At 48.0% G+C, this 27,993-nt stretch overlaps 1 protein-coding gene and 2 long non-coding RNA genes across 4 annotated transcripts in view; 1 reads left to right on the plus strand and 2 right to left on the minus strand.

Annotated features, from left to right (window-relative positions):
• LOC140618128 (uncharacterized) overlaps positions 1-5,937 on the minus strand; it is a 40,421-nt gene extending 34,484 nt beyond the window's left edge. The window contains exon 1 of the long non-coding RNA XR_012018332.1: positions 5,084-5,937. This is a non-coding gene — a long non-coding RNA (uncharacterized lncRNA). The remainder of the gene's footprint in view (positions 1-5,083) is intronic.
• A 9,639-nt stretch (positions 5,938-15,576) lies between these two features.
• On the plus strand, positions 15,577-24,869 carry LRRN4 (leucine rich repeat neuronal 4). Its single transcript, XM_072800122.1, has 5 exons — positions 15,577-15,960; positions 16,990-17,653; positions 18,813-19,017; positions 22,276-22,413; positions 23,816-24,869. The coding sequence occupies exons 2-5, from the start codon at positions 16,999-17,001 to the stop codon at positions 24,813-24,815; spliced, it is 1,998 nt and encodes a 665-aa protein (XP_072656223.1). The 5' UTR covers positions 15,577-15,960; positions 16,990-16,998; the 3' UTR covers positions 24,816-24,869.
• On the minus strand, positions 17,767-23,927 carry LOC140618127 (uncharacterized). Of its 2 annotated transcripts, XR_012018330.1 has the most exons (6): positions 23,789-23,927; positions 23,355-23,407; positions 21,420-21,510; positions 21,117-21,204; positions 18,723-20,745; positions 17,767-18,603 (listed from the first exon to the last, which is right to left on the minus strand). It is a non-coding gene; the product is annotated as an uncharacterized lncRNA (long non-coding RNA). The 2 variants fall into 2 exon arrangements; XR_012018331.1 differs by lacking the exon at positions 17,767-18,603 and having other exon boundaries at positions 19,238-20,045.
• Positions 24,870-27,993: the final 3,124 nt, after the last annotated feature.

The following is a 27,993-nucleotide window of genomic DNA, read 5'->3' on the forward strand; positions in this document are numbered from 1 at the left end:
TAGATTCCACATATAAGTGAGAATATACAGTATTTGTCTTTTTCTGCCTGACTTATTTCACTTAGCATAATGCCCTCAAGGTCCATCCATGTTGTTGCAAATGGCAGGATTTCCGTCTTTATGGCTGAATAATATTCCACTATATACATACACATATATATTTTTATCCTTTTTTAAGATTTTATTTATTGAGACAGAGAGAGAGAGAGAGAGAGAGAGGCAGAGACACAGGCAGAGGGAGAAGCAGGCTCCATGCAGGGAACCCGATGTGGGACTCGATCCCAGGTCTCCAGGATCACACCCCGGGCTGCAGGTGGCGCTAAACCGCTGCACCATCGGGGCTGCCCATATATTTTATCTCTATCCATGTACCCAGCAATAGGTTGTTTCCATATCTTGGCTATTGTGAATAACGCTGCAGTGAACAGGGGGATGCAGATACCTCTTCAAGACAGTGATTGCATCAGCCTGGTCAAAAAGGAAACTGCAGGTGTGCCTGGGTGGCTCAGTTGGTTAAGCATCTGCCTTCAGCTCAGGTCCTGGGATCGAGCCCTGCATCAGGCTCCCTGCTCATCATGGAGTCTGCTTCTCCCTCTCCCTCTGCACCCCCTACTCGTGCTCATGCTCTCTCTCTCAAATAAATAAAATCTTTTAAAAAAAGGGATGGGGGAGGAAACTGGAACAATAACAGAGGAAAACCCAAGCCTCCATCTGAGAGTTGTAGGTCTCCTGTATGTAAAACAAGGGTTTGGATTGCATGATTTCCTAGAGCCCATTGCACTCCAGCATTCTTTGGTTGTGATCCATTTTCCCCCACAGTCAGGTTGAGGTACATCCCCCACTCCTGTGCATCATGCCATGCCTTTCTTCCAAAACTCTGGCATCACTCTGTCAATACTGGCCCATTTTCTAAGTCCGAACACATAGTTCTATAACTCAAATTTCAGAGCAGGTTGACAGGCTGTCATGACAGTCAAATAAGCCCCAGGGGCAAAACAGATACCAGGAGGTTAAATGGTAGTGCCAACCAATGTTAGAGCAAGTTAAATTTTTTTTATTAAGATTTGATTTATTCATTCATGAGAGACACACACACAGAGAGGGAGAAGCAGGCCCCATGCAGGGAGCCTATGCAGGGCCCAATCCTGGAACCGCAGGATTATGCCCTGAGCCAAAGGCAGACGGACGTTCAACTGCTGAGCCACTCAGGTGTCCCAGATTAAGTCAAATCTTGCTTCTGCCCCTGACCAAAGAATATCCTCAAAAATAATAGAGCTTAGAATGCCAACCTGTATTAGGGCTATCACTTGTGCTTCCCATAAGTCCTTTCAATTCAGCCTCTGGGAGAGAGAGGTGTTGTCAGCCTCACCGTACAAATTAGGAAATGTGGTTTCTGGCAAATGTTTCATACTCTGTGGGTATAAGGGTATAAGGGTTAGCAGGCGGAGACTGGATTTGCCAGTTTCACTGGTCTAAAAACTCCCACCATAGCCAGCATGGCATCAGTGAACACAATTGGGAAGATATCCAAACACCCTGCCCTCTGACAGGGATGAGCCAGCTCTAACACACAGCAGATCTATTGTGCACAGAGAGGTCAAGCAACTTGTCAAGGTCACCAAGCTAGAGTGTGGGAAGCAAGGATTTGAACCCAGACCTTCTGACCTAAGCTGTGCTCTTTACCACTGCTCTTGATAATCCCATGTGAGTGGCAAGGCCCCTTGGGTCCAGAGCCCTAGATTGAGGCACCTCGGTGCCTCAGAGATTGAGCATCTGCATTCGGCTCAGGTCATGATCCCAGGGTCCTGGGATCGAGTCCCGCATCAGGTTCCCTACAGGGAGCCTGCTTCTCCCTCTGCCCATGTCTCTGCCTCTCTCTCTGTGTCTCTCATGAATAAATAAATAAAATTGTTTTAAAAAAAGAGCCCTAGATTGTCTTTATTTCTGATAACCCCCCGAGGTGATTTCCATCACCACCCCCAACGTATTTGGGTAAGGCCTACAAAACTCCATAGACATTTTTTTCCTTCATTTACATTATACCAGATTTCGAATGTCAAAATAGTGAAAATTTCTACTAAATAACCTTCGGATCCCAAGATGTGGGATGGCCCACTTGCCCAATATGACATCTGACTGCACATCTGGGTCAGAGGTGGCATTCAGGAGGGTGGGAGAGTTCTGCCTTCTTCCCAGCAGAGGAAACACCAACCCATGACCGGAGACAACCCCATCCACCCCCAACCCCACAAATGATTGGCCTTGGTCCTGCCATTGCATGTAAGTGATTAGTGCCAATTCCATCAGAGAGAGGCAACTTTCCCTCAGGGACTGAACTCTGTTTTTAGAGGCTGAGTGAAATGTTTTTATTCTGACCTTTTCCTCCCTTTATAAATGGTTCTTTGAATCAGGTAGACATCAGAAGAGCAAATGGGCAGCCAAATACTCGGCAAGAAGCTGTTGAATAATCCATTCCTTATAAGCTTAGCAAAGTTCATTCTAGGACAACGGGCTGCAAAATGCTAATGCACTTGGGGTAGGTAGTGTGCACAGGCACACTCAGTCAGATATGAGGCCACAGGGGTTTGGAAGGTACGCCCTGCCTAGTATTCACAGAGCTTAAAATATATGAATGCATATCTAATATATCCGAGAACCTAATGTAGCCTATGGACCTACAGTTGTCAAGCCATGCTAGGTTCCAGCCAACAGTGTTTCAACCAGTTCAGTTAAACACACATATACACACAATCACACACATATATATTTTTTGTATTATATAAGCCATATAGTTGATATAATTTATTACATTTATTGTATATTTAAGTACTATTTACATATTATATTATGTAACTTATACATGTACATATATTTCTACCAGTTAAAATTGCTTAGCTACTAATGATGGAAAATTGAAAATAATAGTGGCTCAAACAACAGAGGTTTTTCTCTCTTCCACCTGAAACTCCAAAAGCAGGCCTAGGCCAATAAAGCATTATATACCACGTCAAGACCCACACTCTTTTATCTTTTCTATCCACTAAGCACAGCTTCTATTCACAAAGTCATCTCATGATCCAATATGGCTGCTTTGGCTCTAGGCATTATGTCACATGGCTTCAAATAACTATAAGGGAGATCGAAATATTTGGTCCTTATTCAAAGTTACCATAGGCTCAACTAAAAGTTAGAGTTCCTTTACTGATAAAGAGGGTGAGAAGAGATATTAGGAAACAGGTAGCTCCTTCTGCCATAAGGAGATATTAGGAAACAAGTAGCTCCTTCTGCCTAGCACATACTTACTATGTGCTAGGTATTACACTAGCTGCTAAGGGTAATATAATCCAACAAGAGACAGACATCTGAGCAGATATTCTGTAATATTATATAACAGGCATTATTCTTGATATGTTAAAAAGATTTATGAGAACAAAAAGGAGAGAGTAGTAGTTTTTGTTAGTCAAGATCAATGAAGGAAGGATTTCCCAGAGAAAGGGACATTTAGACTTGGTCTTGAAGGATGAGTAAGAGTGGGGAGAAGGACAGGAATAAAGTCAAGCTTGAAAGAAGGGCCATTAGTAGAGAGAGAGAGCCAGTGAAAGTTCTTATCCTTGGGGTGCCATGATCAGACTTGCATTTTAGAAGTGTTAGTCTGGCAGCTGATGGAGAATGGGCTGGAAATTGATGGATCAGTTCAGAGCTTGCCTCCAAGCCAAATTAAAAGACTCTGAGGACCAGAGCTAAGCCAGTGGAAAGTGAGGTAGGGAGAACTGAGAGCCATTTCAGAAGTAAAATCAGCACACTGCAATTGTGGCCAATGCTATTATTTACCTACCAAAACAATTTCTTCTTTCAACAACAAGCTTGAGGATAAAGGAAATACACTAAAGATGACAGAGCCTAAAAACAGAAGTTTGTTTACCAATAGCTGCCTAATTCTGGATTCTTTGTTATAGAAGAATAAACAGATGCATTTAAGCCACTATTAAGTGAGTTTTCTGTAACCTGCCGCTGAATATATTCCGGATTGTGGTGAAGAGTAAAGAAGTGAATTTGTAGAGGAACAGAGAAGAGAGTCAAGCCTGACCTACAGTGGATGGAAATCCAACCAGTAAATAAATATAAAGGATACTGGAGAGAGGGGATATCAGTGGGCATAGATGGTAAGTTTGGTTTGAGTGACCTTAAGATCTCCATCTCTCCTGACACGGTGTAATTCTATGAAGTATGTGTGTGGACCTTTGCAATGGTGCTGTTCTAAACATCCTCAGAACTACCCTTTGGAAATTCTCAGCAAAGCCTAGTTTGTCTTATTTGGGATGTCCTTGCTGTTGACAGATCTTCAGTACTTTCATAAGGGGTTCAATTTTTGGAACTACCCAAGACTAAATAAAGTGAGCTATGAGATTGTGACTAATAAAATATTTTGGTGAACAACTTAACAAACAAAAGTAGCCCTGGTGATTGTTTTGTGTGTGTGAAAAAACTTATTCTGAAAGCAATTCCAGAACAAGAATTACAAACGGATTTCAACACCTGAAAGCATCATTTGCAAAAGGACATGATCTACTACCTAACTTTGCTCAAGACCAACCCTTGCCAGATAATTTTTTTAAGTCATTCTCAGGAGTTGATGATTCAAATATCCCCTTCAAGTAAAATAAACAAGTATTTTCCATGTTCTCAGCTCTCCTAAAAAAGGAAATGATCTCAGAGTTATAATCTTGGGTTCTTTCCCAGACTTACTTTATGAAATTAATGCTAGTTCCTCCAGCAACAAAATGGAAATATAATATTATGTGGCTCCCATCTAAAAGAATTGGTCAGCAACTTCCTAGAATTTAGATGATCTCAAATAGATTCCATAAACACTTGGCATAATTAATAATAAGTAAAAAGGCAATTTTGTTACTAATATATTATTAAGGATTTATAATCATGTACTTAAAATCTATACTGTTTTTGGTGATGACAAAAAGCCAATCACTGTTAAAATTTGCTTTTCAAAAAAAATACTTAATATTCCAAGTCTCTGAAATTATTTTTGTACCTTCTTTTCTTGTCAACCTGCCTCAACACCTACCATGAGCTGATGATTTGTAGCATAATGACCTGTACGTTAGTTACTGAGCACAGTGATGTCACCAGATGGGAAGAGCTTCATCTTCTCATGATGTCATTCTTCCCTTCTGCCCTAGGTGGAAAAATGCCCAATCCCTAGCCTTCTGAGTCCCTTCATGACCTCCAAAGGATTTGATTCCTGAAGTTTTTCTCCTCTCTTTGGCATCATTCACCTCTCCCCATCTCCTGGTACATTCCTATCCAGACTGTAAACATGTTCTCTGTCTATACGGGTTTTTAAACATAGCTACAAATTCTCTGGATGTCTTACCATCAAGAGATGGGATTTATGTCCCCATCCCTTAAACCTGAGTAGGCTTGTGGCTGGATTGACCAATAGAGGACAGCAAAATAATGCTATGTGACTTCTAACTGTAGGTCACAAAGGCCATGTAGCTTCTGTTTTGTTCACAGGATATTCCCTTTTGGAGCCCCGAGGCCACCATATTAGGGAGGCCACAATTAGGCACTCCAGTTGACGGTCTCAGCAGAACCCAGCCCTCTAGTCAGCCTTACCCAGGTGCCAGACCCATGAGTCAAACCACCTTGAAGCCTCAAAACCAGCCCATTTAACAGCTGAATACTACCAGTGAATACTGACCACCAGGCAGTGCTATATGGAACAAAAGAATCATCCAGCCCCTCTATGACACATTCCTGACCCTCAAAAATCATGGAATAGAATAACCATTGCTTTAAGGCACTAAGTTTTGGGGATACTTATTGGTAACCATAGACAACTACAACAATATTTCCCACCTTATAAAAGGTTTGAACTCTACTTTGCCCCATTTTTCTGCTCCTGCTCACAGTAAAAGCTCTCCAAATAGTTAAGAAGGCTTATATATATTTTCTCATGCCCTTAACTCATTCCTCTTTGGCTTCTGTCCCTCCCCTCCCTAAACTCTACTCTTGCCCAGGTCATAAATATCCACCATTACTCAGTCTGTTAAAACTTGGCTGGCTGTGCCCTCCTTAATGAAACATTGTTCTCTCTCAACTTCCATGATTCCAAATTTTATTCCCACCTCCGTGGCTGCTCCTTCTCAGCCTACGAGGCTGATTCCTCTTCGCTCTGCTCTACCTTCAAATGTTGACTTGTTCCTCTTGTCTTCCCTCTCTACACCGTTGTCCTAGGTAGCCTCAGTCAGTCTGCTGGCTTTAAGTACCATCTGTATGATAATGCCTCCCAAATGTAACTCTCCGGCTCTGACCTCTTCCCACAATGACACAGTTGGATGTCCAGTTATCTCCCTCAGCATCTCTTTGTAGGTCTAACAGACATCTCAAACTTAATATGACCAAGACAGAGTCTAATTTTCCTCCCCTAAATCTGTTGCTCTTTTAGACTTCTCTTTTCCCAGTAAATAGTCTTCAGGTCCAAGAGCCTAGGGATTGTCCTTGAGACCTTTTCTCTATTCCCTCACGTATTAGTTTCCTATGGCTGCTATAACAAATCACCACAAATTTGGCGGCTTAAAACAACATACAATATTATTCAGCCATAAAGAGGAATGAAATTTGATGTATGATGGACATTGGCATTAAACATCATGCCTAGTGAAATAAGCCCGACATAGGATAAATATCATGCAATTCCACTGATAGGAAGAATCTAGAATAGACAAATATAGAGACAGAAAATAGAAACAAGGTTACCAAGAGTTGGGGCGGGGGAGGGAAGTTATTATTTAATGGGTAGAGTTTTTGTTGTGATGAAGAAAATGTTTCAAGCATAGATAACAGTGATGGCTGTACAACATTACAAATGTATTTAATGCCACTGAATGGTACACCTAGGGAGTGCTTAAAATATTACATGCTGTTATGTATATTGTACCACAATAAAAATATTGATGACATACACATTTATTCTGAGTTCTGGAGGTGAGAATTCTGAAATCAGTTTCCTTGAGTCAAATACAAAGTGCCAGGAGGGCCATACTCCCTCAGGAAGGATTGGGGACCATCCATTTCCTTGCCTTTCCAGCTTCCACGGCTGCATTCTTGCATTCTAGACCTCTTCCTCCATCTTCAAAGCCAGTAGCATAGCATCTTCAGTCTCCACATGACCTTCTTCTCTGTAGTAACTCTCCTTCTGCCTCCATCTTATAAAGATACCTGTGATTCCACTCGGGGTCTACCCAGATTATCCAGGATAATCTCCCCATCACAAGATCCTTACTTAATCTCATATGCAAATTCCTTTTGCCAAATATAGTAACATATACAGGTTCCAGGAATTGAGATATGTGTATCACTGGGGGCCCATTATTCAGCCAACCACACCTCATTTCCAATCCATTAACAAATCTTGTGGATTCCACTTTCACAACATTTTTTTTTTCACAACATATTTCAAATGTGAACAATTATCTCCATTTTCACTGTCATCACTCTTGAATCAGCATCATTTCCTCCCCCATGAACACTTTCAACACCCCCCTAATGTAGCTCTCTAGCTTTGCTCTTGCCTACAATAGATAAAGCAACTATAGGGACCTTTAACACAACCTCGTTGCATAATCACGTCCCTGCCCACCTCTCCCCTCTCCCACTATCCTCCAACCACAAAGATGTGCTTTCTGTGATTCATATACAGCCGGCTCTTTCCTGGGTTCAAATCTTTGCCCGTGCTATTCCCTGGAACATTATTTCCATGGCCCTTTGCATGCCAACTCCATCTCATCCCTAGGCCTCCATGCAAATGAAGCAATCTTTCCCCAAGACCAGCCCTGCTCTCTTCCCCAATTCCTTTTTTTTTTCCTAAGTAAAATAAAAGTTTATTAAACAATTGAAACACTCATTGGATATTGGATGATATTTGTTTTGACATATGGTAGTTAATTTTTTAAGGAAATACAAGGTTATTAGATTTTTTTTTTTTTTTAGCAGTAGGCAACTTTTTTTTTTTTTTTTTTTTTTTTTTTAGTAGGCAACTTTTAATAACCCAATCTGCTCTCCATTGCAAAGTACACCAATTTGGAAAGAAGCTTGTAGACATATAAAATAAAATATTTGTTTTATTTGCCAATCCCATTTTTCTGTTCATTTTTTCTCAATCGAGGTAATAAGTAAAAGTTATAGATTTATTTTTATTGGTGTTCAATTTACCAACATACAGAATAACCCCCAGTGCCCGTCACCCAATCACTCCCACCCCCGCCCTCCTCCCCTTCTACCACCCCTAGTTCATTTCCCAGAGTTAGCAGTCTTTACGTTCTGTCTCCCTTTCTGATATTTCCCACACATTTCTTCTCCCTTCCCTTATATTCCCTTTCACTATTATTTATATTCCCCCACATGAATGAGAACATATAATGTTTGTCCTTCTCCGACTGACTTACTTCACTCAGCATAATACCCTCCAGGTCCATCCACGTTGAAGCAAATGGTGGGTATTTGTCATTTCTAATAGCTGAGGAATATTCCATTGTATACATAAACCACAGCTTCTTTATCCATTCATCTTTCGATGGACACCGAGGCTCCTTCCACAGTTTGGCTATTGTGGACATTGCTGCTAGAAACATCGGGGTGCAGGTGTCCCGGCGTTTCATTGCATCTGTATCTTTGGGGTAAATCCCCAACAGTGCAATTGCTGGGTCGTAGGGCAGGTCTATTTGTAACTCTTTGAGGAACCTCCGCACAGTTTTCCAGAGTGGCTGCACCAGTTCACATTCCCACCAACAGTGTAAGAGGGTTCCCTTTTCTCTGCATCCTCTCCAACATTTGTTGTTTCCTGCCTTGTTAATTTGCCCCATTCTCACTGGTGTGAGGTGGTATCTCATTGTGGTTTTGATTTGTGTTTCCCTGATGGCAAGTGATGCAGAGCATTTTCTCACATGCATGTTGGCCATGTCTGTCTTCCTCTGTGAGATTTCTCTTCATGTCTTTTGCCCATTTCATGATTGGATTGTTTGTTTCTTTGCTGTTGAGTTTAATAAGTTCTTTATAGATCTCGGAAACTAGCCCTTTATCTGAAAGGTCATTTGCAAATATCTTCTCCCATTCTGTAGGTTGTCTTTTAGTTTTGTTGACTGTATCCTTTGCTGTGCAAAAGCTTCTTATCTTGATGAAGTCCCAATAGTTCATTTTTGCTTTTGTTTCTTTTGCCTTCGTGGATGTATCTTGCAAGAAGTTACTGTGGCCGAGTTCAAAAAGGGTGTTGCCTGTGTTCTCCTCTAGGATTTTGATGGAATCTTGTCTCACATTTAGATCTTTCCCCAATTCCTTTATATATCACATCAGCCTGTTATTTCCTTTCTAATTCTTAACTGCAATCTGCAATTATCTCATTCACTTATTTACTTATTTCTATTCACCAATACAGGCACAGCAACATCAGGGGAGTTCTGGCACTCCCAGGGACCCAGGCTGATAGCACCCACCTTCCAAAATACTGCCAATGCCAGAGGGGGAAGGGAGAGCCCTGGAGGATCTGACATCAGCAATTAAATGCAATGTCTGGAAGTGATGCACATGGCTTCCTGTTACAACTCATTGGTCAGAACAAAATGTGGAACATTCAATCATAAGGGGCCAGAAAGTACAATCTTACTGAGTGACCAGAGGGAGAAAAGCTGAATATGTGGCAAACGGCTCTAATGACCACCACAGGACCTTTTACAAAATGATCTCAAATAATGTTTCCAATGTCTTCTCCCTACACTCCTCCACCACACACCTCCCGCCATAATGAACTGCCCATCTCCTCAACGCACCATGTCTTGTCATACCTCCAGCTCTCACATTTACTGGGCCATATACTTACTTGGTAAGTTCTCCAAAAATAGCCACTATTCTGACCATTGATTGGTTTTGCCTGTTCTTGAACTTTACATACATTGAGCCATATAATATGTACTCTCGTGCCTGGCTTCTGTTATTCAACACAGTGTCCATGAGATTCATCTGGGTTGTTGTTGTTGCTTTGTGACTGTGTAGTAGCCAATTGTGTGACTATACTATGATATACCATAATTTATATACTCATTTTGCTATTTTAGCCTTTCAGGTTATTTTCAGTTTGAGGATTTTATGAATGAAGTTGTTATAAACTTTCTTTTGGCGGATATATATGCTCATTTCTCTTGAGTATAAAGAGTGCATCTGTTGAACCATTACATAGGTATATGCTTAGCATTCATCAAAATGCCAGTTTTCCAAAGGAATTGTACCATTTGACACTCCTACCAACAGCGTATAAGAGTTCTATTGCTCTACATCCTTCCCAAAACTCCGTACTGTCAGTCTTTTCAATTTTGGTCATTCCAGTGGAGGCATAGTTGTTTTTCATTGTGGTTTGAATTTGTACTTCCGTGGGAAGTAATAACATTAAGTACATGCTCATATGCTTATTGGATAGCATGTATTTTTTCCTTCAACAAAGTCTTATTGTGTGTGCAAGTCACTGTGGCAATGAGGAATAAATAACATCCAAGCTCTACAAGACTCTAAATCATCATCTTGTTTGTACATTTTGAATGCTTTTGCTTTGGGAAGAATTTTCTTTAACATATCAAAAATCTAAATAAATATACAGGCAAACTGTCACTGCTCCGTGGAAAATCCCAAATAAGGAAATACAACTGATCAGAAACAAAAGAAGGGGAGGATACAGTTCATAAACACTCATTCACTCAGCAAATATTTCCTAAAAACACGCATTGTAGGCAGGTGCCACCAAACACTGGGATAGAGCAGCAAACAGGCTAGTCACACACCCTGGCCTAACAGAGCTTGTGTTTCAGCCTTATATGCCAAGACAGTAGGCTCACACTGTTGGTGACTGTTCCCTGTCTTCCACACCTTCTAGACTTGAGAACTGCTTGAAGGGCACGGTCCAGGTCTCGTTCATTTCTGGATCCCCATTTTATATATTCAGCACCTGGGGCATGCACTGCATCTTCTCAGGATGTGTGTGCTGAACCAATGTGTTTACTTTACAGATGAAAAATATGAAAGCGAAGCTGAAGAATACAGATATTATACCCAATTTAAAAAGTGGCAGTGTTAAAATGCAAACCCAATATCTTGTCCCAGTTTTGGGACCTTTTTACTAACACGCACTGCCGCAGTCTGTAATAAATTCCAGATTGTGCCTTGGAAAAAAAAAGCCCACATACTGTTTTGTCCCACTTCCTACATGCAAAATAAAGTGGTGGGTTAAAGTCCGACCTCTCATTTCAATGTTTTTGTTTGTTTGTTTTTAGATTTTATTTATTCATAGAGACACACAGAGAGAGAGAGAGAGGCAGAGACACAGGCAGAGGGAGAAGCAGGCTCCATGCAGAGAGCCCGACACGGGACTCGATCCAGGGTCTCCAGGATCCAAAGGCAGGCACTAAACCGCTGCACCACCAGGGCTGCCCCGACCTCTCATTTCAGTTTGAATCTTACCCACTATGGGTTTTAACAGAATCTCAAGCGGTGTTTTTTCAAATTCTATGCATTTGACAAATCATTATGCTGAAAACTTACTGCTATTGAGGGATGCCTCAAGAGGAAGATACCATGAGTCGCAAACCATGACTATTTCATTCCCTGAGGATCACTTCCGCACAGGCAGGTCAGCGGAGCCCACTCAGACATCTCAGTCCCCACCACCTGAAGGCCTCTTTTCTGCATACCATTCCCCAAGAGCTGGCTGCCCAGAGACTTGACAACCTGGTACCGACTCCTCCCCCAGACACCCTCCCATTCCTCCAGCTTATCTCTGCTGTCAGAGAAGAATGCAGCCTCAGGCTTGTGCATTCCCTCCAGCACTTAGGGGAAGAACCCTCAGCAGAGCCTTCTGGCATTTGGAAAGCAGGGCCAGGGCCAGGACATCTGGCTGGAGAACCACCTGCCGCTTAGCGCAGCCGTCCTCAGCCCGTCCCAGGCTGCTACAACTGCGAACAGAGCTGGACAGACCCCCTGGGGGAGCACCACTTCTGTCTCTCGGGGACAACCCATATTAGGGGTATTGCTTTCTGGAGTTCTGGGGATAGGAGGGGGAGAGCCAGAGTCAGAACCCCTGGAGACTCTGCCCAGTGACCTGATGCTCATCAGGTATGTTTACTTAGCCGTACCTACGGGAAAAGACCTACAGTGCTGATGCCAGGGCAGGAGAGACCTAATCAACTAGGCAAAAGAGCCTACAGCCCAGAATAGATTAATGAGAATCAGGTCACCTTTCCTTCCCACTAGATTACTAGGATTCACCTCTGTGACCTCAGACAAGCCAATTTTCCTCTTTAGGGACCACTGTTCTCCCTCTAAAGTGGACAGGGAAGGGTGGAACCAGACAAGTTGTAAAGTCACTTTTAAGGAAGAATCTACAAGTTGGATTTTGATCTAAGTTCAGAAAAGAAGTATGGCCAAGTATATAATTGATTGCTGGTGCTTTTTTTTTTTTTTTCCCTGCAGGCGTTGGTTTTACTAAACACTCTGACCTTGTGATCTTCTTCCATGAGATCATTCCCCTCCAAATCCATGAAAGTACTGGGAATCTGGGTTGGAAATTTCTCTGTGACTCATTTCTCTCCTTCCACTTCCACCCCAACCCCACCCCCCATACCCCTTGTCCACCCCCACCTGATCTTGTTCAATGCTGTGATGCTGGTGGGCCTGAGAATTCAATGTTTATGGTTTTGAGTCCTGCCCCATCCACTCTTGGGCACTGCAGAGGACATTGACTTGCTGCGTCCTCTTCTCATTCATTTGTTGAACATTTCTCCCAAGGGATACTGAGAAAAACAAAGTGGCCCAGTTCTTAGGAAGTTGAATCCAGGGACTCCTGGGTGGCTCAGCAGTTGAGCGTCTGCCTGTCTTTGGCTCAGGGCATGAACCTGGAGTCCCAGGATCGAGTCCCAAATCAGGTTCCCTGCATGGAGCCTGCTTCTCCCTCTGCCTGTGTCTCTGCCTCTGTGTGTGTGTGTCTCTCATGGAGAAATAAATAAAATCTTAAAAAAAAAAAAAAAAAAAAGAAGTTGAATCCATTCATTAAGGAGAAGCCTTGCCAGTCCACCTGATGGCAGTTAGCCTGGGTCACCTGGGAGAGAACATCAAGGGCAGGCCTGCCTGGGCAAAATCTTGAAGGGTGCTATTGCTGATGCTATAGATGCCCCCTCCTATCAGCGTTGCTCGATGCATGCTCAGGACAGGCCAGGGGTGTCAGGGAGTTAAACCACAGGAGGAAACCTCAAGCCAATGAGAAGCAGAAGCTGGTGGGTAAAACTCTCAATTCCTCACCACATCATCCTGAGGTGTGCTTCGCGGAGTCTCACGGGGTCCCAACGGGATCGAGTGACCTGCTCATTAACACAGCCGCGGTGCCTTCCCTCCCCTGTCTCACTTCCTAATCCCTCTCCATGCTCTTTAGGGTCACCTCCCAATTTGCTTATCTGTACCATGGGAATAATAGTACCTGAGGAGGACTCAATGAGATAATACATACGGCATTAGGCTCTGACTATAGTAGATGCTTGGTTTAAAAAAGGTGGTAGTGGTGACAAGCTGAGTACACCCACTGGGGCAAAGCCAACCAGCCACCTGGGCAAGACCAGTAAGCAAACTCTGCCATGAAGTATTTACCATCAGACTCCCCAACTCAAAAGCCCAACTGGGAAGCCCACCAAGGGTGTGTCTGCTTGGATTGGGCATGACAAGAGCAAACCAGACAGCCAAGCTCAGACACTGGGTCATCCTGTCCAGGCCAGGCTGTCCAGGCCGCCATTGGTGAGCTAGCCAGCAAGCAGTGAGGACAAGATATTGGCTCAAAAGGCCTGGGGCTCTGGGTAAGTACAGGGCAATGACTTCAGCTGGGTTCCTCAGCCTCCTTGCCCCACTGTTGTGCAGAAGAGCACCCAACATTGCTTCCTGGGATCCTCTTTTATTGGCTTCCATGGGGGGCCAACTTCCTCTTCAGGGTCGCTGTTTCAATAGATTTGACCCCTCTCATCTGGGGAGCCCTGCCTATACTCCTCAAACCTCTCCTGGCCTATAGAGTAGACCTGGCTGGTTTAACTCTGTGAGAAGGTTGGCAGGGAGGGGCTCTGGGGTCTGGGCCCTGGGCCCCCTGGATAGTGACTGCGTTGCCCCAGACAGGGTTGTACAGAACAGGCCTCTTCCTGCAGCCAGCTGAGGCAGATGAAGGAATGCTTCTAAGCGGCAAGGCCCCAGGCTGGCTCTTAGGCTGATATTTTGAGGCTTTTGAGAAGGCCTCAAAGGAGATCTCAGGGGACTTGCAATTATCCAATTAACACAACACACCAGTTCCAAGGCGTCCTGGAATTCCTCAGGGCTGCTCAGATAAGGACTGACAGGAGGAAAGATCCATGAAGTTCTGGTCCTTGTCTGTATACACAATGCTGGGGATGATTAATCCTCAGCCTGGGGGCGGCAGTGGGAAGGGGATGGAGGTGGGGGATGCAGATCAAAGCCTCTCAGACAAGATGACTAGTCTTGGAACTCTGGGAGAGAAGGGCACTGTCAGCTGTAAACAAAGTGTATTTAATATCATCGCTGCTCTTAGTAATGCGCATCCACCACCCCAGCCATGGGGCAGCAATGTTCTTTCTGCACTTCCGCCCCCTTTACTTATCTTCACAAGATAAACGGAGACAAATATCCACTCTGTCACCCCAGCGAAACCCATTCTTGGGGACTCCTGGATTTGGTTTTGTTGCAGGATTACTCTGCCTTTTAGTGCCTGCGGTTCTCGGTTCTCGCTTCAAAGAATGAAGAGGTGGACCAGAGGAAAGTGGCAGCAGCAAAGCAAAGTTTATCGAGCATGAGTATGAAGCTCCTGGAGAGGGAGGGAGGCCAGAGAGGGCTGACCCCGGAGTTTCTAAGTTCACCGAGTTTTGCAAGCTGTTTTGCAGAACTATCGTAAGCAATCCTGGGGTGCTGAGTCGTACCACTCAGGGCTTTGTTTACGTTATCTGTCTGCCTATTAGGTTAGTGTCTCTGTGCTGATGGTCATTTTTTGCTGACACCTGGGGGCTTAGGTCTTAACCACCCCACTCCCTGTGATAGGGACAAATGCCTTGTGCTTCATTGTCTTATTTCAGGATAGAAGTCATTTCTGCAAAGGCTGCAAAAAAAGAATGTCAATCTGGTCCTGTCTAAACTGCAAAACAGGGTGTCAGTGCTGTTTTCTTTCAGCTGTCCTGACTTGGTATTTTCTTGTGGGGGACCCCGGCCCTAACTACCGAACTGTCCAACTAACTCCTAACAGTTTGAGCCTGGCCCTGCTTCCAGACTCTTCTGAGGACCCACTCTCCTGCCAGTTTTTCCTCTAAAGTCCTGCAAGCCTTCCTATGGACAGAGGTGCCTTCCTCCTTTGGAGAAAGGGGCTTCCTCCTCATACCAGCTCATCATTCAGCCTCCAACTATCCCAGGAAGTGGGAATCACCCAGCAGGAGGTTCAGATTCCTCAGAGGTGAGAGTGCTGCCTTTGCCTCACTGCACCCACTAGCCCTCAGACTTCTCTCTGGCCAGCCAACTCCCTCCCTTTGTCAGGCCTTGGAAAGGCAGTGCAGGAAGAGGTAACAATGGTGGAGAGCAGGAAGGAGGTGCCAGGCCCAGCACCAGGGAGAAGGGAAAAAGGCAGTGAGAGCCTTGGCTAAGGACCACAAAGTCTTGGTGGGGAAGGAGGGGCTGCAGGGACTGGAGTAGCTCAGGCTCTCTCAGTAGGTGGGGCCAGGAGCAGGGGTACCTGGGAAACAGGCCTCCCTCTGGAATTCAGAGTTGCACGGCTGGCTGTCTAAGTCACCGACCTCTGGAATCCATAAGACAGGACAGAGGACTGTGAAGAGCATCCAGGGGTGCCATACTCCCGCAGAGCAGCTTAGGGTGAGTATGACATTCTCCCAGACCCGTGGCCTCCTGGCCTCAGTTTCCAGGATCCTTCCCATCACCTTGACCCTCAACTGGCAAGAGAGAAGCCTGGGTGGCTGCTCAGAAACCCGGTGGTCAGCAGAGACAGTGGGGTTGGGGAATACGACCCTGCAGAACTGGGGCCACATGGAGCAGTGACCTCAAGGCCAGGCCTGGTGGGAAGTAGCTTTGCCGCTCCCAAACCAGCCCCCGGGTTTGTGATCTACCCCTCTCCGGTTCCCCAGCTGCTCTAGAAACTCCACACCTAGGAGCCTGCAGCCACCCCCCTAGGGCAAGGTTGACCTCAGGGGTCCTGGCTGTCGTTGGAACCAGCATGAGACCAGGAAACGCTGGACTCTGGGTTCCCATGCCTCACAATTTTCTGGGGGCTCTTTTCTTCCCCAAAGGCAACCCTGAGTGCCCTCTCAAGAGGAAGTTCTGCCCTCTGAATTCATTTTAAAATATAACCTGCAAACCAGGTCAAATGCAAATGGGACTCACTTGTGGCTGAACCCTTCTAAGGGGAAAAACGGGGGCAAGTGAGTTTTGCTGGAATTGTCAAAGTCTTCTGAAAGTCCCATGCTTCTATTCCGGCAGAGCTTCTCCCGACTGAGGTCATTCACTGGCTCATTATTAATAGATGTTTCTGGAGCAGCATCTGGGCACCTGGGGAAAGTTTAGAGCAATAAGGGACACGGTCCCTTCGCTCCAGAAGCTCATGCAATGGGAACAAGGGAGGAGGTTCCTTGGAGGTTCAGGCAGGAGGGGACAGATGGAGGAGGCCTCCTGCAAGACGTCACCTGTGGATGCTAGCCCACGGCGAATGAGAGGGAAAGGCATCACTGGGAGCAGGAAGGGCAGGAGGTGCGGCAGGAGCGTCCCGCGTCCTTCGGGGAACATCCAGGGCCTGTGCGCCCCTCGGAGCCGGAGAGTAGAGGGGCTTACCTGCCCCTTCGGGGAGGGTTTCTGCGGGCTCACGAGGCTGCGGGGCTCTTGTCTCCCCAGCCGCTCACCATGTGGTGGGCCCCGCTGCCGCTGCCGCTGCTGCTGCTGCCCACCGCGCTGCGCCCCGGCTGGGCAGGGCCGCCCCAGGAGAGGGGCCCCCCTTTCCGGCCGACCCCGCAGGACCCCCGGGCCAGCGGGGCCGGCAACGCCACGGCCTCGGCCTGCGAGGGGCTGCCGGCCGCGGGAGCCTCGACCTTGAGCCTCGCGAACCGCAGCCTGGAGCGCCTGCCGGGCTGCCTGCCGCCCGCGCTGCGCAGCCTGGACGGCAGCCGCAACCTGCTGCGCGCCCTGAGCGCCGCCGAGCTCGGCCACCTGCCGCGCCTGCGGGCGCTCACGCTGAGCCACAACCGCATCGCCGCGCTGCGCTGGGGCCCCGGCGGCCCGGCGGCGCTGCACACGCTGGACCTCAGCTACAACCGGCTCGCCGCGCTGCCGCCGTGCGCCGGGCCCGCGCTGCCCGGCCTCCGCTCGCTGGGGCTGGCCGGGAACCCGCTGCGCGCGCTGCAGCCGCGGGCCTTCGCCTGCCTCCCCGCGCTGCGCCTCCTCAACCTGTCGAGCACGGCGCTGGGCCGCGACCCCGGGGCCGGCATCGCCGACGGGGCCTTCGCGGGAGCGGGCGGCGCGCTCGAGGTCCTGGACCTCAGCGGCACGTTCCTGGAGCGCGGTGAGTTCGCAGCCGGGCTGGGAGGGCGCCCCCGGTGGGCGGGGGCGGGGGTGCGGGGGGTGCGGGGGGTGCGGGGGGCCTCCCCAGAGGGTGGCGACCGGGCTCCTCGCTCGCGCTGCGGCTCGAAAATAACCCCACCTCGATTTCTGGGGCGCAGCGGGCCTTGTTCGAAGGTGGGGACTGTGATTCCTCGTCGCCGCTTTGCAGGGGAGGGGACCGAGGCACGGAACGATGAGTGTCCGGCCCGCGGTCTCGCCGCTCCAGCTCGAACCGGGCATCCGGGGTCCAGAGCCCAGCCTGAGCCTCTGCTCCTCTGCTACTACCCAGCAGAGCGCGCAAGTGCTGGCAGGAGGGGGGGGGGGGGGGGGAGGCATGGCTTTGGGGCCCATTAATGAATGAATTTGGCACCAAGCATGCAGTTAGCCTGAAGCAACAGGTGCCCTGAGGATGAATTCATGGATTTTTCTACTTTGGCCCAAATTGTTTCTGTGAACGTTGAGTCTTCAAATAAGACACAGGGGGGAAGGGAGTACCACTTCCCCTGTACCTGGCACGTTTTGACTGATTCACAAGGTTGGTTTTTACTTCTTTAAAAAACACTTCGCATGCCTATAATAACCTGTTCCACTACAGACAGAAGGAGGAGCGGGAATGGGGAACAGGGGAAGTGGTACATCCTCCATTTGTTAGGGGAGCCACAAAATTAGGTTTCTGGGCCTCATCCAGCCTTGCTTCTCCTCTGCTCCTTCCTTACCTCTCTCAAAAATGTCACCACTTTCAGTAGCCATTAGAGTGAAGCCTGGGGTAGTTCACTGTGGAGTTCAGCAAGAGGATGAGGTAGGAGAAGCCTTGGAGACCCTAACCTGGGTTTCAAGTCCTCGCTCCATCCTTTCCCAGCTGTGTGGCGCTGGGCCTGTCATTCTCCTCTCTGACTTTGGCTACCTCTGGGGCTGGAAGGAAGGACAGACTGGTCACCTCTGAGGGCTCTTCCAGCTGAAGTGGTCCATGCTCCTGAGCTTCCCAAAGCTGCTAACTGTGCCCATACTCAGCAATGGCCTTTACAACTCACCCTGTCCCTTTCATCGTTTCTGTAATGCTGTGTCAGCCTCTCGGGTGTGTGCCCTCCCGGGTAGTGGGCAGTTTCCCCTCTGTATTTCAGTGCAGTCAGGGTGGATCAAAGACCTGCAAAACCTCACATCTCTCTACCTGAGGAAGATGCCCAGGCTGAGAATCCTGGAGGGGGACATTTTCAAGATGAACCCAAACCTGCGGCAGTTGGATTGTCAAGACTCCTCAGCACTTAGCTCTGTCCACACGCACATCTTCCAAGACACTCCTTGCCTACAGGTCCTTCTACTCCAGAAGTAAGTGTTTCTAAAACACATGTGAATCACATAACTGATTTCTGCCCATTGCACCAAGCTGAACGCGTGTAAGCATTGTATAGCACTAACCAGACCTTAATTCCTCTCCCTCTGCTCCTTCGCATCCTCTCTGGATTTCTGTGCTTCCTCGTGCTTTGGGTGATATTTTGGTCGGGTACCAGATAGTACATTGGCCTAATAACTGTGCAACAAACTCTCATGCATGTAAAGTTTCCTTTAAGCCCAGGCTGAGAAACTTGCTGGGGGAAGAGGGGATGAAGCATCAGGTTCTTCTCTATTTCTGGATCCACTTGCCTCCCCCCACCTCCCCTCTGCCACCCCAGGTATTTATGCAATTCAGCCCTTTCAAGGTTTGAACGTGTCTACGGAGGAAAGGTGAGGGAGTAGAAAGGTCCTACTTGCAGCTGGGACCCAGGATCAGTCCTTTCAGGCCTGGTTGTCCAGAGTGTCACTGTATTTACCTTCCTTATCAAGAGTAGCTACTGTCCTGACTTCAACAGGAGAAGCAGAATCCCTTTGCAGATGACCCCAAGCCACCTCCTTTCATGGGAGCCCGTATCTGGGCCCTGGGAAGCACCTTTGCCTCCATCATCACTTTCAGTGTAGACACTTCTTTCTTTTCTCTGCTAGCTCCAGCCACAACCAGAATATTCACTTTGAGGTTTGTCATGAGAGAAAAGGAAACAGAACATGCAAGAGCACTTAGCTCAGTGTCTGGCACATGGTGCGTGCTCTACCATTCGTGAAGATGATATGGTGGCTGTGAAGAAGGTGATGGGAATAATGGCAGCAACAGTGATGGTGGTAATGGTGTTGATGTTGGTAGTCATGGTGAATTGGTGATAGTGATGGTAATCGTGATGATGATGATGGTGGTGGTGGTGGTGATGTTGGTGAGAGTGATATCCTCTCTGGCTCTGACTCCTCTTCTGAGCTTCAGACTTGTGGATAAGGTATCAGATGAGGAGCCACAGCTCAAATCCTGATTCCATCCACTTTCACAGTCTCTGCAGACCCCAGGTTAAGAACACTTGTAACCCTGTCACCCCATTGAGGCAAGAGGTCGGTCTAAATCATAATTTGATTGAGCCTCCTGCCAAGTGAAAACCTTGCAGTGCTTCCCATGGCCTGAAGGAGAAGGTTGAACCCCTTCTGGCTCATCCTAGGCCCCTCTCCCCCCAACTCTACCACCTGTGCTCCAGCGTGGGGGAAGGAGCCACTTGCTTTCTTGTGCTCTCAAGTCTCTCCATCGGCCCTGCTGGGCCCTCTCTCCCTCTTCTCAGACTGGCCTACTCTTGGCTCTCCTTAGCCCACCCGCCCCCTCCCCCGGGGAAGCTGTTCTAAATACCCAGTCATGTTTGGCTGCCCTAGCATAGCTAGCACCCACTGGTGAGGAGATGGCCACCTCCCTGGCTGCTCTGCCAACCCAGTGTGCCCAAAGCCCTCCAACAGTCCCCTCTGACATGCAGGAGGGAGGGGCAGTATTTCAGCAAAGAAGTGAAAAGAGGTTATTTGGGAGAGCAAATAAAACTTCTTTCACACTAGGTCTTTGTAGTTCAAATGGAGAGACATGCAACACACACCAGGATGTGAGCCAGGCCCTCCTGTAGCCCCAAGTAGGTGGTGATTCAACTTGATTTTATCACATGCAAGTTGCACAGGTGGCAGAAAGGGCCACCAGATAGGGAAAGGACTCATTTTCCTTACCTGAAAAATGAGCAGAATATTATTATGTCACTATATTGTCAGAATGATGTCAACGAGATGATGAATGTAAAGTACTGGGCAATGTTACCTGTTCAAAAATATGATAATCCTTTCCCTCTCCCCCTTCAGGCAAAAAGAAAAATATTTCCCTGGCATGCTGAAGTACTAAGTAAACTCTCATCCTAAGATTCCACTCTAGCTCTGTGAAATCTGCTGAAAGCAAGCATGCATATATGTATATACTCATATATGTGCATTAAGAATCAATATAAATAGCACACACATGTATCTGGTGTTCCAGAGGGGACAAGTGTCAGGTCTCCATCACCCTGGAGTGTTAGAGCAGATCTGAGGAGTCGGTCCTTACTCACCTAGCACATGAGCTTCTCCCCAGAGTAGTTGAGGAAGGCAGAAGGTTCCCAGGCAGGTGGAGAAAGCCAGCCTTTAGTCAGAAGAAACCTGAAAGTCAAGTACAGCACCTGTAGCTCAAGATGAATTATAAGTATGTGTAAAAGAAGCCAGGAGACTCAAGGAATTGAGAAAGTTCAGGCCAAATGCTCTGTAAGACTCTAGGGAAGAAAGAACGGAGGATTGAGAGGGGCCCTGTCATTGCTGAGTGTGCTAGACCCTTTGCAAAATGGCCCCAGGAATTCCTCCCATCCTTGCGGACACACCCTTTGCAATGTGACTGCAGCTCCTCCCATCAAGAAGTAGAGTCTTTTCTCCACCTCTGGAACCTGGACGTGGCAATGTGACTCGCTTAGGCTAGTGAGACATTAACAAACGTGACATAAGCAAAGACTTGAAAGTGGTTGAGCACTGGAGCTTTCCCTTCCTGGCTGGTGGGGACCCCCACCACACCACCACCACCATGTACACTAGCCTGGGCTAGCCTCCTGAATGATGAGGAGTACATGGAAGGGGCCCCAGCAAACCTAGCTGAGGCTCCATAGACATGAGGCCAGCCTAGTCTTCCAGCCCCAGCTGACCTGACCCAGACCACAAGAACCACAGACTCCTAAGAACAAACATTTGTTATTTAAAACTACTAAGTTTTGGGGAAATTTCTACTCAGCCAGAGCTTAACTGATACACTTCAGTGAGGCATCTTCCACCAAAGGACTGGTGCTGAGTGCCATCAGCACTCAGTTCAACTGCCGTAGTATATATTCAAGAGTGTTCTCATTAATAAACAACTTCTTCCATCTCTTGTGACTGGTCTATAATAACAGTATCTCACTTTTATGTAGAGATTTACACTTTTAAGCAGTTTCATTATCACAGACTCTTTCTGATGTAACAAACGGGCAGGGGAGTATTGTCTCCATTTGATAGGAGGGGTGATAGTGACTGAGTTGGGCTGGTATCTTGACAGATGATAAGTGAAGTCTAAGGTCTTTAAAGAGTTTTGTCCAAAGTGGTGTCATCTAACCCCTAACAAAATGATTTTGCGGTGAAACCACCATGGCTCTCTGGGAGTAGTTTTGACTTGATTTTTAAGGCCTGACTTAATTAATTTTTGTGTTTCAGCTGCAACTTGAGTTCCTTCCCTCCTTGGAACCTGCATTCCTCCCAGGTCCTATCCATCAGCCTCTTTGGCAACCCCCTCATTTGCAGCTGTGAGTTGTCCTGGCTCCTCAGGGATGCAAAGAGGACCATCCTAAGCAGGTAATACATTTACAAAGCAGAGGACTAAGAGGCGAGCTGAGTTCTCACAGCTTATGTCTTGCTCATCTTGGGCAGGGTGGCCATCCCCCATGTAGTCACACTCAGGGCCCCCCAGTGAGGGAGGCTCTTCATTCCAGCCAGCCAGAGTGGCTCAGAGCATGGAGGAAGGAACAGACATGGCAGTTTCAAAGGGGCAAAGCCAGGAGGTGGGGCTCATCACTTCTACTCTCAACTCAGTGGCTCAATGTCAGTCAGCAGGCCACGTCCACTACAAGGGAGGCTGGGAAAGATAGTCTAGTTTTGTGCCCAGTAGGGGGAAAAATGGGCTAAGTGAACAGCTATATCCTCTCTGCCAAGATAGTTTTATCTTTGTTCTATTTTATGGACAAGTGGGTTGGGGCCCAAAGGGGGCGGTGCTTGCTTAGGGTCAAGCAGCTTTTGGATGAAGGAGGCAGGATGTGTCTTCCTTCAAAACTGTGCTCTTAACCACTGGGCCCCCCTAGTGAGTTCCCCAAGATGCAGCTGGTCTCCTGCATCATTCAGTCTAAGGCCAATGGGCTTACAGAGCTCTTGTGGACCAGGGGAAAAAGCAGTCCTTCAAAGACTTCCCATTGGGTGTTGGCCAGATGAGCTGTTTTTGCAGTGGGGAGCCATGCCCAGACTGGCCACCAGGAGAGAATGGGGGCAGCTAGGGACACCTCTGGTGACGAGAACCCTCACATCAGCTCCACAAGCAAACCTCTCCTCCTTGCAGCTCACTTCAGGAGACCCTTCCCGGCATCATGTGTGGTTGTTTTTTCACGTCCCACCCAAACCCAGCTGTGAAGTGGGGCTCCCATCCCCTTCATGTTACCTCCGAAGGACCCAGATCCTTTGCAGTGAAGGGTCTCACTCTAGTTTTAATGAAGAGGTTGAGAGTGCTGCCTCTTCACACCACTTACCACTGTTGATTTCGGCTGTATTGCTTGACCACTCTGTGCCTCTACTTCCCCATCTGTAAAATGGGATAATAGTGGCTACTTCATAGGGTCATACGGATTAAATTAGTTCATACAATACAAGCGCTCAGAAAATGTTAGCTAGTATTGAGTATTGTTACTAGTAGTCAGCCAGGAAGCAGATGGTCGGCCACCAAACGGCAGACTGCCTCGGAGAATGGGGACCCCCCCCCCCCCCCGGCCTGCCCTGGGTTTGGGTTCCGCCAGCGGCTGTGCTGGGCAGCTAGTTCCTCTTGCTGAGCTTCTCTGCCCAACGGGGATGATGAGGGGCGCCTCCTCCACAGGCTGCCCCTAGGGTCAGCGAGGCGAAGGGCGGCCCGTGGGTAGCATGTGGCGCCCGCAAAGCCCAGCACCCGAGGAGCCCCGCCTCCAAGTACCTCCTAACTTGCTGGCGTCCCCTCCAGGGCAGCAGACACGGCGTGCGCACCAGCCTCGGGATCCCACGGCGTCTCCGCGGCCCCCCTCCCGCTGTCCCGGCTGCCCGCCGCCTGCCCCCGGGCCCGAAGCGCCGCCGTCCCCGAGGCCACGCGTCCCCCTGGGCCCTTCGCCCACGCGCCGCCGGCCCCGCGCGCCGCCGCCCCACGGAGCACCGCCCGCCCCGCTCGGCCTGCGGGAGCCGGACGCGGCGTCCCCGAGGCCCCGGGGCTGCCCCCCGCCTCCCGCGGCCCGCAGGCGCCCCCTCGGGCTCCCCAGCCGGGTCCCTCCGAGGGCGCCATTCCAGTCTTGCTGCTGGGCGACTCCAGCGAGGAGGAGGCGGGGGCGGGGGCGGGGCAGCACGGGCCGGCGGCGGCGCCTCCGCGGGACGCGCCCTGCGACTACCACCCCTGCAGGCACCTGCAGACCCCGTGCGCCGAGCTGCAGAGGCGCTGGCGGTGCCGGTGCCCCGGCCTCAGCGGGGAGGACACGGCGCCGGACCCGCCGCGGCTGCAGGCGGTCACCGAGGTCGGCGACACGTCGGCGCTCGTCCGCTGGTGCGCCCCCAACTCGGCGGTGCGCGGCTACCAGATCCGCTACTCGGCCGAGGGCGGCCCGGGGAACCGGTCGCAGTCGGTGGTGGCCGGCATCTGCGCCACGGCGCGGCAGCACGCCCTGCACGGGCTCTCGCCGGCCACCGCGTACCGCGTGTGCGTCCTGGCCGCCAACGCCGCGGGCCTGAGCCTGCCGCGGGCCTCGGGCCTGGGCCGGCCGCGGGCCTGCGCCGCCTTCACCACCAAGCCCAGCTCCGCGCTCGTCCTGGCGGGGCTGTGCGCCGCCTGCGGCCTGCTGCTCGTCGCCAGCCTGCTGCTCGCGCTGTGTCTGTGCCGCCGGCGCCGGGCCCCGCGCCCGCCGCGCCGCGCCGCGCACCTGGTGGCCTACAGAAACCCGGCCTTCCAGCCGCCGCCCGAGCCCCGGAGCCGCTCGTAGCCCGGCGCCCTGCTCCCGCCCGCCTCGCGCCGCCTGTGCGCAACGGCCGCCTGTGCGGGGGGGCTGGGGAGCTGCGGCCGGCCGAGGCCCGCGCCCCGGGGCGCACGGGGAGCCGGCCACGCGCGGGCTCGGGCGACGAACCACGGGCTCCCTGCCTCCCGCTCCTCCGGAGACCTTGGAGCTCGCACGCCCCCGGGTCGGCGACGATAGACTGGGTGTGAAAGTGGGAGGAGACGGAACGGTTCGTGCAGTTCAGCCCCTTTGGCCATTCGAGGTGACATTCTCAGGTCATTGCAGGGAAGTACGGTCCTGGTCCCGGTCAAGCTTCCTGCAGTCTTCTGGGAGCATCTGAGAAACGCAAGGATAAGCTGTCCTTTTTGAAGTCAGTTTACTGTACTTCTCCACAGTCTAAGTGGTCAAAGAAACTATGAACTCCTTTTCTTAACAAAGCATAATAAGGTGACTTTCAGGATTTTTTTTTTTTTTTAAGAGAAGAAATGAACAAAAAAGAACCTCAAGGCTCTAGCTAGAGGCCAAAGCATTTTGCTCTCAGTTCCATCAAACAGTGCCTTCATGATTTGTATCTGAGTATGGATTATGTCTTACTACATCCTCTTTTCACTTGTATACCAACTTTAAAAAAGTGATTTTATAAAAATTATGTGGCTCCAGATTTTTAATTTTCTACATTAGCATTTATTTTACTTTTCTGTCACTATTATAACAATTATCACAAACTGGGTGGCTTAAAACAACAGAAATCTATTTTTACAGTCCAGGCAAGAAAACCACAACGGAGGGTATCCATAGGACTGGTTTCTTCTGGAGAATCTTGAGAATTATTCCATATCAGTCCTGGTTGCTGGCAATCCTTGGTGTTCCCTGGGTTGCAGATAAATCCATTCTATGCCATCATTGTCTATGGCATTCTGTGTCCAAATTTCCCTCTTTAAAAATTATTGCCCTCCATCTTTCCAGAGATATAATTGACATATAACTTTGTGTACATTTATGGTATACAGTGTAAGGACTGGATACCCCTATATATTGGGAAATGATTACAAAATACTTAGTCAACACATCCTTCAACTCACATGGTTACTTTGATGTGTGCTAAGAACTCTTAAGACCTACTTTATAAGCAAATTTCAAGTATACATTAACTATAATCATCATGCTGTCTTCTGAGGATCATTAAATCTCCCGAACCTACTCATCTTGTAACTGAAAGTTTATACCCTTTTATCACATTCATCCATTGTCTTCCACCAGCATGAACCACCAATCTACTGCTGTTTCTAGGAGTTGGGTTTTGGTTTGTTTTTTAGATTCTATATACAAGAGGAATCAAACAGAATTTGTCCTTTTCTGCCTTATCTCACTTGATATAATGCCCTCAAGTTCCATCCCTATCATTACACATGGCAGGATTTCCATTTTAAGGTTGAGTAACATTCAGCCATAAATTTTATAAACACACACACACGTTTTATCCACTCATCCATTGACACTTGGGTTATTTCCATGTCTTTGCTATTATAAATAATGCTGTAGTGAACATAAGGGTGCAGATCTCCTCTTCAAGATGATTTCATTTTCTTCCAGTATATACCCAAAGTCAAACTTCCCTCATCTTATTAAGGCCCACCCAAATCCAATAGGACTTTATCATCCAGGGTTACTTCTGAAAAGATTCCATTTCTAATAAGGTCACATTCATAGGTACCAGGGCTTAGAACCTGAACATATCTTTTGGGGAGACACAATTCAACCCAACCAGCATTTATTTGTTTAAAAAAAAAAAAATCAAGTTTGATTCTCACATATCTTGCTTCCAAAATGTGCTGTAGCACCAAAAAAAAAAAAAAAAAAAAAAAAACATGCTGCAGAAATTCAGTATATCCAGGTTTGACCTGACTAGGTATTTGAAGTTTTGAAAAGGCTTTCTAAAATTCTAAGGTGATTCCAAGTTTCATCACATATGTAACCCATGAGAACTGGATTAAGCAATCTTTTAAGATACCTACCAGCTCGTGATTAAAAATTGGAAAGCAAAAGCCAAAATTGTGACTAGCATAGACTCCAGACATGTAATCCTCTCAATGCCTTTTTTAGCTATCAGGACCGAATCCTATTTTATAAAGGAGGCACCAAAATGAAATTTGTTGTGCTTGACTCTGTATGCATGAATGTACACTCAAACATGCCTAATAGAATTCCAGTGTTTTGCAAACTAGCACAATTCATGTTTTACAACTGTCCAATATCCAAAACCCTCAAGAAACTTGTCCCATTTTTTCTAAGGGTTGAGGTTTATTAACCAGAGCCAGATGAAGACCTTCATATTAAAGAGACTCTGGGTCCAACACATAAGTAACTCCAAACAGCATCAACACTAAACCATGAAATAAACATATGAAGTGCAAAATCCTAATTTTTCCCATAATCACTCTATCTCGAGTTCTCTCATTTTAAAACATTTTTGTGCTCCCACTTTGCTAGTGCCAAGACATGTTCAATGTGTCTCTTGGGTGGGAACTCCACCTCCAGCCTTACTCCCTCCCAAGTTATGACACTACACAGGAGGTTCCAGAAAGGGAGACTGGCCAGCTGCTAGAGGCCATCCTTTTCTTCCCTCACACCACCCTCCGTCTGATTTGGTGACAGTGTCCCTGGCTGCAAGCTTCAGTATGTTTCAAGCCAAGGGCAACTCAGCTGCCAGCCTGGGAACAAGGAAGTCAAGACCAAATGCAACAAAGGAGCATACTGATCCAAGGATGCCATTGCCAAGAAGCATGCATTTTGCTTCTTATAACTCCCATCTTAATTTAACACAGCTCAACAAGCTGTCTGGATAATCTCATTGCATCATTCCATATTACACTTATGTCTTACTACATCCTCTTTTCACTTGTATACCAACAGTTGGCAGCAGCTGGCCTCCACTGCTAAGAGGAAGCAACCAGCAACAGCCATTGTCTTTCCTCTTCCCTCTCTCTGCATCTCCCACTCTTTCAAATATTGAAGTGTAGTCAGTCAGGACTTTGTCAGATGGTCCCAAACAAATTATTTTTACAATGTAATTGCAAGTGATGTATCTGAATGAACTTTATGAATCAGAAAACTTAACACAACAGCAAGCACCACAGCATGCTATACAGAACACCACCACCGAAGG

The sequence above is a fragment of the Canis lupus genome, chromosome 26, assembly GCF_048164855.1.
Source record: "Canis lupus baileyi chromosome 26, mCanLup2.hap1, whole genome shotgun sequence".
Classification (NCBI taxonomy): domain Eukaryota; kingdom Metazoa; phylum Chordata; class Mammalia; order Carnivora; family Canidae; genus Canis; species Canis lupus.

Excerpts from the sequence above, each read along its gene's own strand:
- LRRN4 (XM_072800122.1), top strand. The coding sequence starts at position 16,999 with ATGTGGTGGGCCCCGCTGCCGCTGCCGCTGCTGCTGCTGCCCACCGCG. Across the intron at positions 19,018-22,275 it reads CAGGTCCTTCTACTCCAGAA|CTGCAACTTGAGTTCCTTCC; the intron begins GTAAGTGTTTCT and ends TTTGTGTTTCAG. Across the intron at positions 22,414-23,815 it reads AAGAGGACCATCCTAAGCAG|GGCAGCAGACACGGCGTGCG; the intron begins GTAATACATTTA and ends CGTCCCCTCCAG.